At 45.2% G+C, this 15621-nt stretch overlaps 5 protein-coding genes across 5 annotated transcripts in view; 4 read left to right on the top strand and 1 right to left on the bottom strand.

Annotated features, from left to right (window-relative positions):
* On the top strand, positions 1 to 4740 carry LOC128273917 (contactin). The gene is made up of 5 exons (XM_053011990.1): positions 1 to 1033; positions 1164 to 3460; positions 3527 to 3929; positions 4030 to 4113; positions 4324 to 4740. Exons 1-5 carry the CDS (start codon positions 1 to 3, stop codon positions 4416 to 4418), a joined length of 3912 nt encoding a protein of 1303 aa, XP_052867950.1. The 3' UTR covers positions 4419 to 4740.
* A 260-nt stretch (positions 4741 to 5000) lies between these two features.
* On the top strand, positions 5001 to 6029 carry LOC128273918 (transmembrane protein 147). The gene is made up of 3 exons (XM_053011991.1): positions 5001 to 5155; positions 5254 to 5395; positions 5470 to 6029. Exons 1-3 carry the CDS (start codon positions 5079 to 5081, stop codon positions 5938 to 5940), a joined length of 690 nt encoding a protein of 229 aa, XP_052867951.1. The 5' UTR covers positions 5001 to 5078; the 3' UTR covers positions 5941 to 6029.
* Positions 6030 to 6212: 183 nt separating this feature from the next.
* Positions 6213 to 8145, bottom strand: LOC128270695 (uncharacterized). Its single transcript, XM_053008109.1, has 7 exons — positions 8000 to 8145; positions 7810 to 7919; positions 7664 to 7742; positions 7293 to 7598; positions 6896 to 7046; positions 6374 to 6833; positions 6213 to 6313 (listed from the first exon to the last, which is right to left on the bottom strand). The coding sequence occupies exons 1-7, from the start codon at positions 8143 to 8145 to the stop codon at positions 6213 to 6215; spliced, it is 1353 nt and encodes a 450-aa protein (XP_052864069.1).
* Positions 8146 to 8834: 689 nt separating this feature from the next.
* LOC128270694 (uncharacterized) lies at positions 8835 to 10848 on the top strand. The gene is made up of 4 exons (XM_053008107.1): positions 8835 to 8856; positions 9229 to 9555; positions 9789 to 9954; positions 10023 to 10848. The coding sequence occupies exons 1-4, from the start codon at positions 8835 to 8837 to the stop codon at positions 10846 to 10848; spliced, it is 1341 nt and encodes a 446-aa protein (XP_052864067.1).
* Positions 10849 to 12479: 1631 nt separating this feature from the next.
* The window catches only part of LOC128270693 (uncharacterized), a 5489-nt gene continuing 2347 nt past the window's right edge, over positions 12480 to 15621 (top strand). The window contains exons 1-3 of the mRNA XM_053008106.1: positions 12480 to 12531; positions 12597 to 12705; positions 12906 to 13428. Coding sequence (XP_052864066.1) covers positions 12480 to 12531; positions 12597 to 12705; positions 12906 to 13428 — 684 coding nt within the window. The remainder of the gene's footprint in view (positions 12532 to 12596; positions 12706 to 12905; positions 13429 to 15621) is intronic.

The following is a 15621-nucleotide window of genomic DNA, read 5'->3' as shown; positions in this document are numbered from 1 at the left end:
ATGGCGGTGCGTTTAGTTAAATTCTTACTCATTAGTGGCCTTTTCCAGCTGATATCCGTCGAGGGCCAACAAAGCCCGTACGGCGGGAACAAGTACTTCGAGGAAAACGATGGCTACCTTAAGCAAAGTTTGGGCACCCTAGACGACGCGTTCCTCAAGTCGGCAAGCGATCGGCGCAGCCTGGAGGACTACTTTTGCCCCGAATATTGGACCGCGTTCCGCAACACGTGCCTTCGGATTCACAAGTCGCCCCGTAAAAACTGGTTCGATGCACAGAAAATATGCCAGGCCAACCAGGGCGACCTGGTGAGCATCGATACGATCGAGAAGCACTCTTTCATTGTGAAGCTGATGGACCAGGATGTTAGCAAACAGCACAGGTACTATGTATCGGCGCGCCAAGCTTCCATCGGGAACTGGGTAAACGCCGACAAAAGCCAGCTGATTGCGATCGACGACGCGATCAACTACGAAGAGACCCGCGAAGCGACGGACGAGCTGCAATCGTACTTCGAGACCAACAAAAACACCATCGAACGGGAGGATCCGTACGAACAGGGAAAGTACTATCAGAGCGAGCACTTCAGAAATCGTAACTTTCTGATTCTGGGCTTCAACATGCGCAAGGAAAAGTGGCAGTTTTATCCGGTGACCGGTGACGATAGTTTCCTTTTCATTTGTGAGTCACGCTCGCTGTACAGTGCGGACAACATTAACACACTTCTAGAGAACCGCCGCAGCTATGACTACGGATTGGAGCAGACGGATATACCGGAAAGGATACCGCGCGGGCCTTACTTTATCAAGCAACCGGTCGACACGACCTACGACACGGGAAAGTTTAAAATCACAAAAGACGTTACGTTAAGCTGCCTGGCCGGTGGATATCCGACGCCCAAGTACACCTGGTACAAGGAAGAGTACATTAAGGACAACTTAACCGTAATACCGATAGACCCGCTGACCAATAGAAATCAAACTGTAAGTGGTGGGAACCTGATTATTCACAATCCGACCCAGAATCGCGATCAGGGTAAGTGTTGTTTGCTATTTGGCAGCAAACCAATGGTGTTCCGTCGGTGGTCTTGCAAAAGCTAGCAAGGACACCATCCTTACCTGTCTGTGGCAGAAAAGTACAACGAGTATCTATTGTTCTGTTTCAGGAACATATCATTGCACCGCACAGAATGCGTACGGGAAGATTATTTCAGAAAGCGTACAGCTGAATTTCGGTTACATTCTGGAGTTCAATTTGCAACGTGCCCCGGAGAAGGGCGAAGAGAACTGGGGAAAAGCACTGGTGTGTGAAGAGCCGCAGCACTATCCGGATGTAAAGTTCTACTGGTCGCGCAACTTCTTCCCCAATTTCGTGTTCGAGGACCAGCGTGTGTTCGTGAGCCACGACGGGTCGTTATATTTCAGCTCGTTGGAAATCATGGACCGTGCGAACTATTCCTGCACCGTGATGAGCACCGTCAGTGATACGGGGCGTAATGGACCCTTTTTCTCGCTATCCGTTTCGCCCTCACCGCACTACCAGGATCTGATCTTCGCCAACTCTTTCCCGAAAGCGTTCCCCAAGGTACCACTGGCCGGAAAGGACGTGCGGTTGGAGTGCATGACGTACGGTTACCCGGTAGCCTCATACAATTGGACGCGCAAAAACGGAAATCTGCCCCGTATGTCGAAGCTGGAAAACTTCAACCGGGTACTGGTGCTCCAGAATGCCACCGTTAACGATAACGGAGAGTACATGTGCACGGCGCGGAACGCCAAGAAGTCGATCATGCAAAGCATCTTCATCAACGTGCAGATGGAACCGAACTTTACTATTCCGCTGCGCCACCGGACGAAGGACCTCCAGGGTTCGGTCACGTTCTTGTGCGAAGCCTTTGCGTCCCCGGATGTCAACTACACGTGGTACAAGAATGGCGAGCACATGGATGAGCGAGAGCACGGTGGGAAGTTCAACCGGGACAAGTACACGATACAGGATAATTTGCTTAAGATCAACTTCCTCGAACCGGAAACGGACGACGGGATGTACCAGTGCAAAGCGACTAACCAGCTGAAGGGCGTGTACTCGTCCGCCCAGCTGCGTGTGCTCAGCATGAAGCCTTCGTTCAAGAAAAGGCCGCTCGAGTCGGAACTGTACAGCATCGTCAACGGCAATACGACCATCCTGTGCGAACCGGAAGCAGCGCCGACACCGAAGATAGTGTGGAAGAAAGACGGCAACGTCATTGGCAGCGGAGGACACCGTAAGATTTATCCAACCGGAACACTGTTTATCTCACCAACGTCACGCGATGACGAGGGAACGTACACCTGCATCGCGTCCAACAATCAGGGAATGGCCGAATCGAAAGCCCGTCTAATTGTGCTGCAAGAGCTGCGGTTCACCGAGCAGCTGCCGGTCAAGCAGATCAAGCAGATCGGCGAGATGCTGTACCTCCGGTGTGACGTTACCTACGATCCGCTGCTGGACGTAGCCTTCATCTGGACGCACAACGGCCAAGTGCTGAATGACCCGCGCTACGAAGACCAGCCAATGGTGCGCGATCCATTTGCACTGCAATACCGGATCCGCATCCACTACAACAGCCTCGAGGTGCACAATCTAACGCTCGTCGATGGTGGCGAGTACGAGTGCATCGCCAAGTCGTCGGTGAATCGGATTGTCACGAAATCGAACGTACTGATCCAGGGACCGCCGGGAGCACCGGGTGCGGTGAAGGTAATCGACATCAAGAAAACGGAAGCGCTGCTGGAATGGACGAACGGTAACGACAATGGACGCCCGATCCAGTACTACAATATTCTGGGCCGCACCAACTGGAACCGTACATGGGTGAACATAACGAAGAACGTGATAGCGCAGGAGGTGGATCGATACAATGGCCGTCGCCGAGCGACCGTGCTGAACCTTACACCATGGTGCGGATATGAATTTAGTGTCGTAGCAGTGAACGACTTGGGCATTGGGACGCCAAGTCTACCGTCTCCGGTGTACAGTACCCAGAAGGACAAGCCGTACATTGCGCCACGTAATGTTGGAGGGGGAGGTGGTAAAATTGGGGACTTAACCATCACCTGGGACCCACTGTTGCCACAGGAGCAGAACAGCATCGAAATTCACTACAAAGTGTTCTTCAGGCTGCCCGACCAGCGCGAATGGGCGAGCGAGGAACTCCGGCGCCAGGGTAACACTGGCAAGGCTGTGGTTCACGTGCACACAGACAAGTACTACACGAAGTACGAGGTTAAAGTGCAAGCAATCAACGATCTTGGCGTTGGACCGATCAGCGAGCCAGTGACAATCTTCTCGGCCGAAGACATGCCGCAGGTCGCACCACAGCAAACCATCGCACGCAGCTTCAATTCCACCGCACTCAACGTAACATGGATGGCGGTGTCGCAGAGTAGAGAAAGTATTCGCGGACGGCTGATAGGCCACCGGGTAAGGGCAAACCATGGTTATTTGTTTTGTGTGTACTGATACTAATATTGTCGATCCCGCCGTTAGTTGAAGTACTGGAAAAAGGAACACAAAGAGGAGGACTCCGTGTACTACCTATCTCGTACCACGCGCCCGTGGGCTCTGATCGTGGGCCTGGAACCCGATACGTACTATTTCGTGAAGGTGATGGCGTACAATGCAGCGGGCGAAGGCCCGGAAAGTGAGCGCTATCTCGAGCGTACCTACCGCAAGGCCCCACAGAAACCTCCGTCGTCGGTGGAGATCAAGGGCATTAATCCTTCCACCATTTACGTCGTATGGCGCTATATCGCTCCTTCTCAGGACGAGGAACCGGTTCAGGGATACAAGATACGTATCTGGGAGATGGACCAAGACATGACCAGTGCCAATGATACAGTTGTGCCTATCGGCAAAAAGCTGGAAAAGTACATCGACAACTTAACACCCGGTAAGTAGAATTTGACTGCCCGAATAATTTATTTCGGGCATTACGATGCTCTTCAACAAGTTCATCAACCTTTATATGTTTTGTTTTTTCTCTTCAACAGGAAAATCGTACAATCTACGCATTTTGGCGTTCAGCAATGGCGGCGATGGAAGAATGTCCAGCCCGCCAATACAGTTTAAGATGGGTAAATCCATTTAATTATTTCTTTCAACTATCGGCACACTTGCCAAGAGTTGACACTGGCAAAACACCAGAAGCGCTCGAAATGATAATTTCGCCACACAGTTTCATACCGGAAATCAAACAAAAAAATCAAATTGAATTATCGTGGCCGAAGTTGAAACTTTTTGTACTAACAGCTCTACTGAAACTGATAGATTGATTTGTTTTCCAGGTATTACGCAAACGCCGCGGAATAGGTCCGCCAGTTTGCCATCGATTCCACTTGCCTTGCTCGCTATGCTCAGTATATTGCTAGTCCTGCAATAGAAAGTAGAGAGCATACATTCCGTCGTTGCTTTATCGACAGTACGGCCACATTTCATCTTTTGTTCCGCTCGATTTGTTCGCGATATATCCTATCATTGCCGTGATAGCCGTGATACAGCGTTATGAGCATGATCTTGAGTGGTTAACGAGATGTGAGGAGCAGCTTACGCGGTGTACCACAGAGGTAGTTGTATCCAAACAACATAAGTCGAATGCAGAAATCTCGCGAATTGAAGCGCATTGAATGTATTTTTAAATATGTAGACTTAGTATTTACATAACACAACAGAATCCGTCCATCAGAGAAGATATTTTGAAGCAGTAGGGCTTATATTGGAAAATAAAAGTATTTTTCTAAAACGCTTCTGGTTTCATATTCATTAATTCAATTATTAATTATTAACCGCCGGTTTTGATTCAAAAAACCAAACTACAGTATATGGAAAAAGCCGCTAAGCAAAGATATACGTACTGCGACTTTCAGAGTCAAAACAGAGTGACTTTTCTAGGACATGCATCTAAAGAAACGAACCGTACGTCAAGTGAGTCTTGCACGTCAAATAAGCAAGACGTCAACAAGGCAAAAAAAGCTGAAAAGCGGTGGTCGGTCGAAAAATTGATATAATTTTCGCTTCCTAATCTCCGTTCCGGTGACTGAAAATGACCCTTTACCATTTCGGAAACTGTGTGGCATTGGTTTACGTACCTTACTATTTCACGTACAAGTATTCCGGGCTGTAAGTATTTGACACACAACCATAGCAGCTGTTCCCTGTGTCCCGTGTGTCCTTCTCGTTAACTTAATTAACATTTCCCGACTCTATTTTTGTGTTAGATCCGAGTATGGAGCATTTTGGAAGTGCGTGCAAGCTGGAGGCATTTATGTGTTCACGCAGCTTTGCAAAATGCTGGTCCTTGCTACGTTCTTCCCGGACACCGACACCTTCAGCGAGGGCGCTCCGTTCAACTTCATAGCCGTAAATCACTATCCTTCCGTTTTTCGTGCGTACAGTTAACCAACAAATGATCACCTTATCTACCTTCATGACAGGAATTTTTACGCTGCAGCGTTGATCTGGTCGATTTGCTCGGAATGGCTTTCGTGCTCTCGCGAATCCCAGGAAAGGGCCATAGCAAACTCATCACTGCCGGGTTAGGTTGGGCTGCAGCCGAAGTTGTACTTTCTCGCGGACTGATGCTCTGGTTTGGAGCACGTGGGGCCGAGTTTTCGTGGATCTACATTCAGCGCTGCCTGGAATCGAACGTTCTGCTTATCCAGCATCTGTCGACAGCCACTTTGTTGTGGTTGTTCTCGCGGCACGATGTTGACCGAAAGTATGCTCCGGTGGTTGTGATGCTTCTGGTGGCCACTTCATACCGTGGCGTTTGGCTCGAGGGTATGCTGCACGCTGTGTCGGCCGGGCCCTGGCTTAGCCTTGCCCTGAAGGCCCTTATCACGAGCTGCATAGGAGTAGTTTCATTACATATTTATTCGGGACTTGCTCAGCTTATTGGTTTGTAGTTCTGTGGCAACTCATCATACCATGTTGATTTTGTTATTCTGATACTTTTGGGTTAGTAAGTCATTCGACAATAAAATATCAAAGTAAATTGAACGACTTCAAATTGTGTTGCTCTATTTACTGGCCTAGTAATCAAGTTCCAATTAGATCCTGGCTTAGAATACATTTTCTGGCTGATAGTTAAAGGTTACATTTATAAATGCACTATGCATTCAAAAAATTAATAATAATTATGAATTTAAATTAAAAAAAAAAACATCCACAAACGGTGTTAAACACCAGGTACGGTGTTCCATTTGGGACCCTTTTCCAAGTAGGACGGGATCCCTAATTCGTCTTTCGTTGTAACAATTATTCCCTTAGCATTGAGAGCTGAAATATACGAAACAAATGAACAAACGTTCGAGAAAGATAGGAAACCGGGAAGCTTACACAAAATGCTGAAGAACAGTGATGCTGCCATGAGCTTGTTTTTGAGGTTGGCCGAGATTTTCGAAAACGGTATCGGTTTGTGTGTAACAGCCCACAAACTACGTAATGTATCAATCATTTCTTTGATAGAAATGGAGCCATTCGCTGATTTATCATATTCTTCAATGCTTGCAATTGAAAATTCTGAGACCGCGATTAGTATGTCCTGTCTCGACGACGCGCTGTTATCGTGCACTACGTCTTTGCTTTTTGTTCGAGTCTTTTTCGACTTTTCAACAAGTTGTGGACTTTCGCTAACCCAATTATCGGGTTGATAACCAGTGAAAGTCTCTCTTTGCTTTATTATCGTGTTGCGCTTGAAAAGATGATCCACAAGCGAGCGCCGCAGTGGCTTTCGGAACATTTCGTCTAAACATGTTTTGTTCAGTGTTCCGAGAGCTATAACATCATCCTTCGAATGCTGTAAAATACGAACAGTGACTTAGCTTAAGATGAGCACACATGCAAAACACTGATACTTACGACACATCGTTGTGTGGAGACTGGATTTTCTACCCAACTTTTGAAACGTTCGAAACTAATCATTTTCGCATGATGTTTACCACGCGATGTTCGAATATCGGTTTTTGCAGCATCGACATTATGAACGTTTTCCTGATTATTCACTGCTTCACTGCTGGAAACCAAACAAACATTATTCATTACTAATTCCTATTGCTTTTTGATGCTTTTTGTATCTACTTTTTGTTTCCATCCTTCGCCATATCTTTTGCACCGTGGCTAGGTTTGGGGAGCGTTGGTCCATGATTGATCAAAGGCGGCAATGTTTCCAGTTGTAACTTCGGAATCAACCCATAGCTGAAAAAAGAATCTTTCTATAGGCATCCGAACAAACTGTGAAGTACAAAATAAACCCTACAAATGTGCGCTATTCACTGTTTGCATGTGATCATAGCTTTGGGAAAATTCATCAATATCCGCCAAATCCGTACACTCGTTGATGCAAGGTTGTTGTTCCGGCTCTTCTTCTGTCCGTACATTGAAAAAATCACGCAGTTCATTTGATGAAAGCGATCCAAGGCTACAGCAATCATCATCATCATCAGCATAATCCTTTCCGCCTGGTGGGGCCTCCCGAAGAGTGATGTCCATAACATTCTGAACGGTGGTGGATGGTTCCTCTTCTTCCAACTTTATCCTTTTCCCTGGCACCACCTTTTCTAGCCTGGTGATGGTGTGAATGCTTTAGATCAAATGATGTTATCGCTAGGACGGAAAGGTTTGGCTTACACTTGAACCGGCTTTCTTTTGCGGTTGAGTGTCAACGACTTGCGTTGCTTGATTTGAGTTGTTTGCGACGCCACGAGCTCTGAACGGTGGACGAAACAGTAAACTTTCGATTACCTTCGTTACTCGATGGAACAAAACAAACTTACTTTTTAAGGACTGAACCAGAAAGCAGTATACTTCTGTTACGCCATTGGTAACCTTGCTCAGTACACCCAATGGTCTTCTGCGTTCTACCACAAGATCCTTCATAAAACAGCTGCGGTAACGAAAGAGAAAAGAAATTTGTAACCCCAAAACCATCATCACGCGTCGTTTATCGTTTTCGTTTGTACTTACCAGAGTTCCATGATATCATTTTCTCGACTCAGTCGAACGGCCTGTTTCATGAAACATTTTTTGTTCGTTGCCGCCAACCAAGGCACGGAAAATCGGGAATCGTTCCACAATGCCACCTCATGATTGCTCTGCAATGGGTTTGTCATGGCCCCGATTTTCCTCCGTTTCAATGCCAGTCTCGCAAACTCAAAACTTGATAGTTTTACTCGCAAAGGTAAAGGTTTTTTGAACAAGAGCGAGATGTGGTGACAGAAAGATCGAGTTCAAACGAGTCCGGAGTCCGATAGAATACTGCGTTGCGTTAAGGTTGCTTTGGTTAAACGCTGCCCTGCTATTTTAGCTACAATAGAATCGCTGTATTAGCGTACATGCGATTTAATGTGCAGAGATTTGTTGGGATTTGTGTAGGGATAGAAGTGATGTGGGTTTATAAACCATTGCCGAGATCGTGGGCTTTAGTTAGTAAAGTAGGAAAGTTAGAATAGGTGCCGTAATTTTGTTTTTAATAAATGTTTGTTATCATTTCAATCAATGAAGCGTACTCAAAAGGATTTTATTTTCCTTGCATCTCAGGCAAATAGAAAACAACATTTTAAAATGTAAACATTCTTCGAAAAAAAAACCAATTATTAAAAAAAGAATCGCGACTCCCCTTGTTACGTAAAAGAAATGTGCAATCCACTGTGCTATGTGGTCCTTTTCGCAAATAAAATCACGTTACATAAACGGGAAGCGGTTAATTTTTAAATAATTTTCTTCGCAGTTTTCGTTCCCGCTATACAATTCATTGATATGTTTGCACATCTTATGCAACGCAGAACCATGTGAAAGAACAATGTTGACCTGTGCAAAAAATGGTAAGCAGAAAAAATCAGACTGTATCAGTATAAAAGTGATGGCCAACATCGAGTCCGGCTACACTAGTGCAAAAATGGCTATAGCTGAGTTTACTGGCTCACTGACTCACATAAGTGCTTTACAAATTCTGTTGAACGCCTTGGCTGTAACACATCTTTCTAGTCATTACAGTGTCTGTACGATTCGTGTTTCAAGTGATGATATTAGGTTGGAGTTATTTCATCCACAGATGACTCTATTATTGGAGAGCGAATCCGACAGCTTCGGGAAAAATTTAACACGTGCCATTGATGCCGGATGCGAAGGATTCGTCTTAACGGAAGCCACGCTTTTCCCATTTCTCGACCACTTTCGTTCTTCTCATGAAGCAGCTTCAAAGCGTGCAGCCAACAAACGCATTATCGCCTTAACCCAACTTGGACCGGTGGAACGGGAAAAATTGATAAATCACGAAGTAATGGAAGTAACACCCAACATTCTCTTAGTCGTACCCGACACAGTTAATCGATCCGCTGAACTATACACCACAAATCTGCTCCCCGCGGAGCCGAGAGGAATTGCAGTGGAGCTGAAACGGCTAGGGCAACTAAACCTGGAAAGCAAGATTATAGTTTCCGATCTGACCGATTATTTTCCTGATAAATTATCCGATATGCAAGGAAAGCGTGTACGAGTTTCCACCATACAGTACCCACCGTGTGTGTTCGTAAGACGCGTGGTAATATTTAAAAGATATTGGATTCCTAGATAGTTACATTAACATTTTGAAGTTCTTTACTTTTGATTCAACGCCAAGCCTGCTGGCCTAGGAAACGCGCGAACCACACATCCGGCTAACTACTCCTTACAAGTGGATGGTTCTGAGTTACTAATGGTCGTGGAACTGTGCCTTCATTACAATTGCACGGTAGAGATTGAACTGGGTGAGTAGTTCTTGCTGGTATCAAAATGCAAAACACGTTACTACTCGCATGGTGTCTCCTAATAGCCGCCGAATCAGATTGGGGACAAGTATATTCGAATGGGAGTTCTGATGGTCTCATCGGAAACATCTTACAACGCCGCGCAGAAGTAATTATGGCAGCGATCTACCGATGGTGAGTGATTTTATACTCTTTCTGCCATCGAATTTATGTCGAATTTTAAATTAACATTTCCTGTCAAGGTACAACTGGTATCCCTTCGTGTGGATGACAACATATACTGGTCGTTCCGGAGTGTCCTGTTTGGTACCGCGTCCACGACGTTTGCCATTCTGGCAAACTCCTTTCTTAACCTTTCCCATAAGTCTATGGCTGGTGGTCGCCATTTCATTCTGCGTTGGAACTATAGCAGTGTACATAACAGAAAGGCAACGACAGCTACTTATCGAATCTGCCGGCTCTGAACAACGATATCGGTTGATCGATGCGTTCTTCTTCATGGCAGGTTTGTACGTGGAGCAGTCTGTGCCTTTGCGAAACGACTTGCTGGCGGGCGTAGTTCTGTTAGCATTTCTCCTGTTTGGAGGATTTATGGTTGGTAACAGTTATGCCGGCGCCCTCGCGTACATAATGACCATTCCTCGCTATGAAAAAATCGTTGAAACTACGGCGGATTTTGCGTCGAGTGGATTTAAACTTACCGGAGGTGCCATAGCGTGGATGAACTCACTTGCGAACACTAAACAACCGATTCTCGTGTCAATAAGAGACAATTTTAGGGTCTACGATGTAGATACTTTGGCACGGTTTGTGCACACTCGTCGTGATTTAGGTTTCATACATGAACGTTTGCAATATGGTGCCTATGCCCTGGAAACTTTCATTGATCTCAACGCCACTCGTCTGTTACAGCCGCTGAAAGAAGACGTGTTCTGGGAGCACGTTGTATCCGCGTGCAGCAAAACATGGCCTTTGATGGCTGCATATGATGATTTAATCTTGAGGATACATCAGGCCGGAATTCTTCGTTACTGGGAACTTGGGGTTTGTATCAATGCCAAAAAATGACGACCGTTGAGGTAGTTGACTATTTTTTCCGGTTTCTCCAAACAGAGCGTCATCAGAAACATGGGGCTTGAGATTCAAAGGAATTTGGCCAACGTTCGTATTAAGGATGCAGACAATGACCCTATTAAGTTGTCCATGGCACATTTCTTGGGTGTATTCTTCATATTATTTGCTGGTCTGACTTTGTCTACCATCATTTTTGTACTGGAGTTGGTGATTCATCGCACCAAAACTAAACGGAACAAGATTGTGTGAGACTATATTACAAAACATAATCATGACTAGCGGCAATTTTGAATCGCATCAGCAAGTAAAGATTGATTAGTGGCAATAGTACACTTGTGTGTTTGATTAGTAGGACGCTTGCAACTTCGTACTTATTCTATTTATTAATATGGCTGAAATATGACCATTAACTTTTGCTGGAGATGACTAAATTGTTGCATTACACATTTTCACTTGGCTCTGTAAAAACTTAGATCTTAGCTTGCTATGGAAAAGTTCAGGATCTGAATAAAATATTCTCGTCATTCTCGTTACAATGAATGGGCAAATATGCGAATGCGGTCTTGTACACAACAAATTATAACACAAACATAACCCACAACACAATGCCCTTAAATGGTTAATTTTAAATCACTTCTTCGTTTCCTGCTCACGTTCACAGTTGACTTTTCACAAGTTCTAGGTAAACAGCTAATTATTGAGACGTTTGTGCATCCTACATTATGCAGTAAGTACCGATACTGCTGCAAACGCTCAACGATTTGAGACATGATTTCGATATAAAAGCAATTCTTCACATTGGTTTCGAACATACTTGTGCAAAAATGTCTTTTGTTGAGTTGACTACCGATCCATTGGCTTACATTAGTGCTCTGCAGTTTCTACTGAACGCATTGGCTGTAACACATCTTTCTAGCCATTACAGTGTCTGTACGATTCGTGTTTCTGGTGATGACATTAGGTTGGAGTTATTTCATCCACAGGTGACTCTATTATTGGAGAGCGAATCCGACAGCTTCGGGAAAAATTTAACACGTGCCATTGATGCCGGATGCGAAGGATTCGTCTTAACGGAAGCCACGCTTTTCCCATTTCTCGACCACTTTCGTTCTTCTCATGAAGCAGCTTCAAAGCTCGCAGCCAACAAACGCATTATCGCCTTAACCCAACTAGGACCGGTGGAACGGAAGAAAATGATAAATCACGAAGTAATGGACATAACACCCAACATTCTCTTAGTCGTACCCGACACAGTTAATCGTTCGGTTGAATTATACACCACAAATCTTCTCCCCGGGGAGCCGAGAGGAATTTCAGTGGAGCTGAAACGGCTAGGGCAACTAAACCTGGAAAGTAAGATCATAGTTTCCGATCTGACCGATTATTTTCCTGATAAATTATCCGATTGGCAAGGAAAGCGTGTACGGGTATCCTCCGTACAATACCCACCGTGTGTGTTCGTAAGCCGAGTGGTAATATTAAAAAGATAGTTGATTGATTAATAGTTATGTTAACATTTTGAAGTTCTTTACTTTTGATTCAACGCCAAGCCTGCTGGCTTAGGAAACGCGCGAACCACACATCCGGCTAACTACTCCTTACAAGTTGATGGTTCTGAGTTGATGATGGTCGTGGAACTATGCCTGCATTATAATTGCACGGTAGAGATTGAACTGGGTGAGTAGTTCTTGCTGGTATCGAAATCCAAAACACGTTACTACTCGCATTGCATCTCCTAATAGGCGCCGAATCAGAATGGGGACAAGTATATCCGAATGGTAGTTCTGATGGTCTCATCGGAAACCTCATACATCGCCGTGCAGAAGTAGCTATGGCAGCAATCTTTCGATGGTGAGTGATTTTATACTCTTTCTGCCATCACACAGAGTCAATCAATTTCGAATTGTAAATTAATATTTCCCTTCAAGGTCCACCTGGCAGCCCTTCGTGTGGATGACAACATATACTGGTCGTTCCGGAGTGTCCTGTTTGGTGAGGCGGCCACGACGTTTACCATTCTGGCAAACTCCTTTCTTATCCTTTCCCATAAGTCTATGGCTGGTGGTCGCCATTTCATTCTGCGTTGGAACTATAGCAGTGTACATAACAGAAAGGCAACGACAGCTACTTATTGAATCTGCCGGCTCTGAACAACGATATCGGTTGAGCGATGCGTTCTTCTTCATGGCAGGTTTGTACGTGGAGCAATCTGTGCCTTTACATAATGACTTCCTGGCGATCGCGATACTGTTAGCATTTCTCTTGTTTGGGGGATTTATGATCAGCAACAGTTATGCTGGCGCTTTGTCATCCATTATGACCATTCCCCGTTACGAAAAAGTCATTGAGACAACGGCGGACGTTGCATCGAGTGGACTTAAGCTGGTCGGTGGAACTATTCTCTGGATAGCTTCTCTCGATATGACCGAACAGCCGGTTCTCGTGTCAATAAGGGACAATTTTAGGGTGTACGATGTGGATACCTTGACACGGTTTGTGCACACTCGCCGTGATTTAGGATTTATGCTCGAACGAATGCAGTACGGCAGCTATGCGTTGGAATCTTTTATCGATGTAAATGTATCGCGGTTGGTACAGCCTTTGAAACAAGATGTGTTTTGGGAGTTGGTCATTTCGGCGTGCAGTAAAACATGGCCGTTGATGGGCGCGTATGATGATTTGATACTAAGGGTACACCAGGCCGGGATTCAACGTCACTGGGAACTTGAGGTAAGGAATGGTCTACAATTGGCAGATATATTTAATTCATCTGTAACTGTATGTTTCCAAACAGAGCGTCATTCGCCATATGGGACTTGAGATTCAGCGAAATTTAGCTATGGCCCATACAAAGGACACAGATACCGATCCAGTTAAGCTGTCCATGGCACATTTCCTAGGCGTATTCTTTATTCTTTTTGCTGGTCTCACGATGGCTATAATAACCTGTTTATTGGAAATAATTTTTTATCATACAAAAACAAAACTGTTGACAGTTTGAAACAATGTTAAATCAATTGTTCATTTACATACTATTACAGCACAATGTTCCTGTTTCAAAATCTTGGAATAGAGAGAAATGCAAACAAAAACACGTTACCGACACCAAATATAGTTTACACTAGAAACGCAGCACCGCGCGGCGTGGCACAGAAGAACTTTCAAGGAACAAGAAATGTCGCACAAATATAAATATAATGTTTCAAAACGTAGTTGCCATCGCATGGAAACTGTATGACACTGTAACTGTAAACTGAGAAACAGAAATACCTGAACCATGTACACCTTCAATAATCTTTATTATCTTCTGCGTGTATTACAAATCCGATGCGATTGTTTTCGAAATAAGCAAGTGGTGGTGAGTTGGTGTAAGCAACAGTTCAGTTTCGGATAAGCCAGTTTCTAGTGCAAAGTTTAAATTTTTGAGTTTTTTAATCTAAGTTTGAGGAAAAAAATTTCGTTTTCTGGGCGGTTTTCTGTTTTTATGGACGTTTGAACATTTTATAGCAATTCGAAAGACCAGGCAAGCTGTCAATCAAAAAATAATAATGACAGTTGTTCGGGCATATGTTTATAAGGTGTAGCTGAATTGAATTAACGCAGCAACCATTTTGGATTGCGGTTCACTCGCTCCTCCAGTTTGTCGCTTCTGTGCCATTCGCCCATCGCCTGGTTTCGTACCGTCAAGCAACAAACAGCTTAGAACAGACATCTCTACTCCGATTGTGTGGGCATCTCTAGCAGATCGATCGATCGGGAGAAACGTCAAACTCATTGGCCGAAGCATGTTGATCTGTTTTCCCTCGTTTCAGTCGGTTTTCGAGAATCGCGGTGACCATCAGATCGGGTGTAGAGATTGAGCAGCGACTTCGCTGCTGCGTTGTCTTGTCACACTTTTTCTTTTCGTCTTTCTCGTCGATTTGCGTAACCAGTCGACGGGTGTAATTCAATTAAACGTTCATATCGTGTTGTTCTGTGCTACAGTTATTCGAAAGTAGTGCCGTGTTGCCTGTGGAGTTGAAACGCCCTAAAACGGCCGGTGATATCAAGCCAGAAAGAAGTTGGAAATCTTACACTGCACACTCTTCCCGGTACCTTCGGTGGGCGACCACGGAAACGGTGGCGGTGTGAAAGTCAAAGGACCCAAAGAGCGAAGTATGATATACGATTATAAATAGAACCATCTTGGCCGTCTTACGTTCGCGGAGGAAGTACAGGTGCAATAGGAAGTGTAGTGTGTACCTGTGGCACGGCGCTTATCGAAACAGGAAAGTGGAACAAGCCGAAACTGGTAAGCAATAGTTTTAGCGCAGTTCAAAGCAAGCAACAATGACCAATGATGGGGCTTTCAAAACTGGTTGAAACTTAGCCTTGCCATCGCGTGGAGTGAAGGAAACGGACGGAAAGCTCATTTGTTTGCTGCGAAGGAACATAAACACACGTTCGTCCTTGCCATCGTCGCCGATTCCCGTTCGTTTTCGTTTTCCACTGCATTTGACCTAGTTTTGTGCCTGTGTGCGATTCGCGCCGGTGGTCATGTGTGCGTGTGGCCGTCTGATAAACGACGAGCGTGACGAGTGCGCGCTGGCGAAGCGTAGTAATTGAACGGCGGTTCTACACACGAGCAGAATCAGATGGGGAGCCGCCAACACATGCTCTGTGGTAGTAATGCTTCGGAGTAAAGTTCGCACAAACGTCGGCAAGGTCGTTAATTGGCGAAACAATTAATGCTAAAATGTGCCCGCCGGCCACCGAAACTGATAATTG

This window comes from Anopheles cruzii, chromosome 3 (genome assembly GCF_943734635.1).
Source record: "Anopheles cruzii chromosome 3, idAnoCruzAS_RS32_06, whole genome shotgun sequence".
NCBI lineage: Eukaryota > Metazoa > Arthropoda > Insecta > Diptera > Culicidae > Anopheles > Anopheles cruzii.
This window is presented reverse-complemented; position numbering and strand designations above follow the sequence as displayed.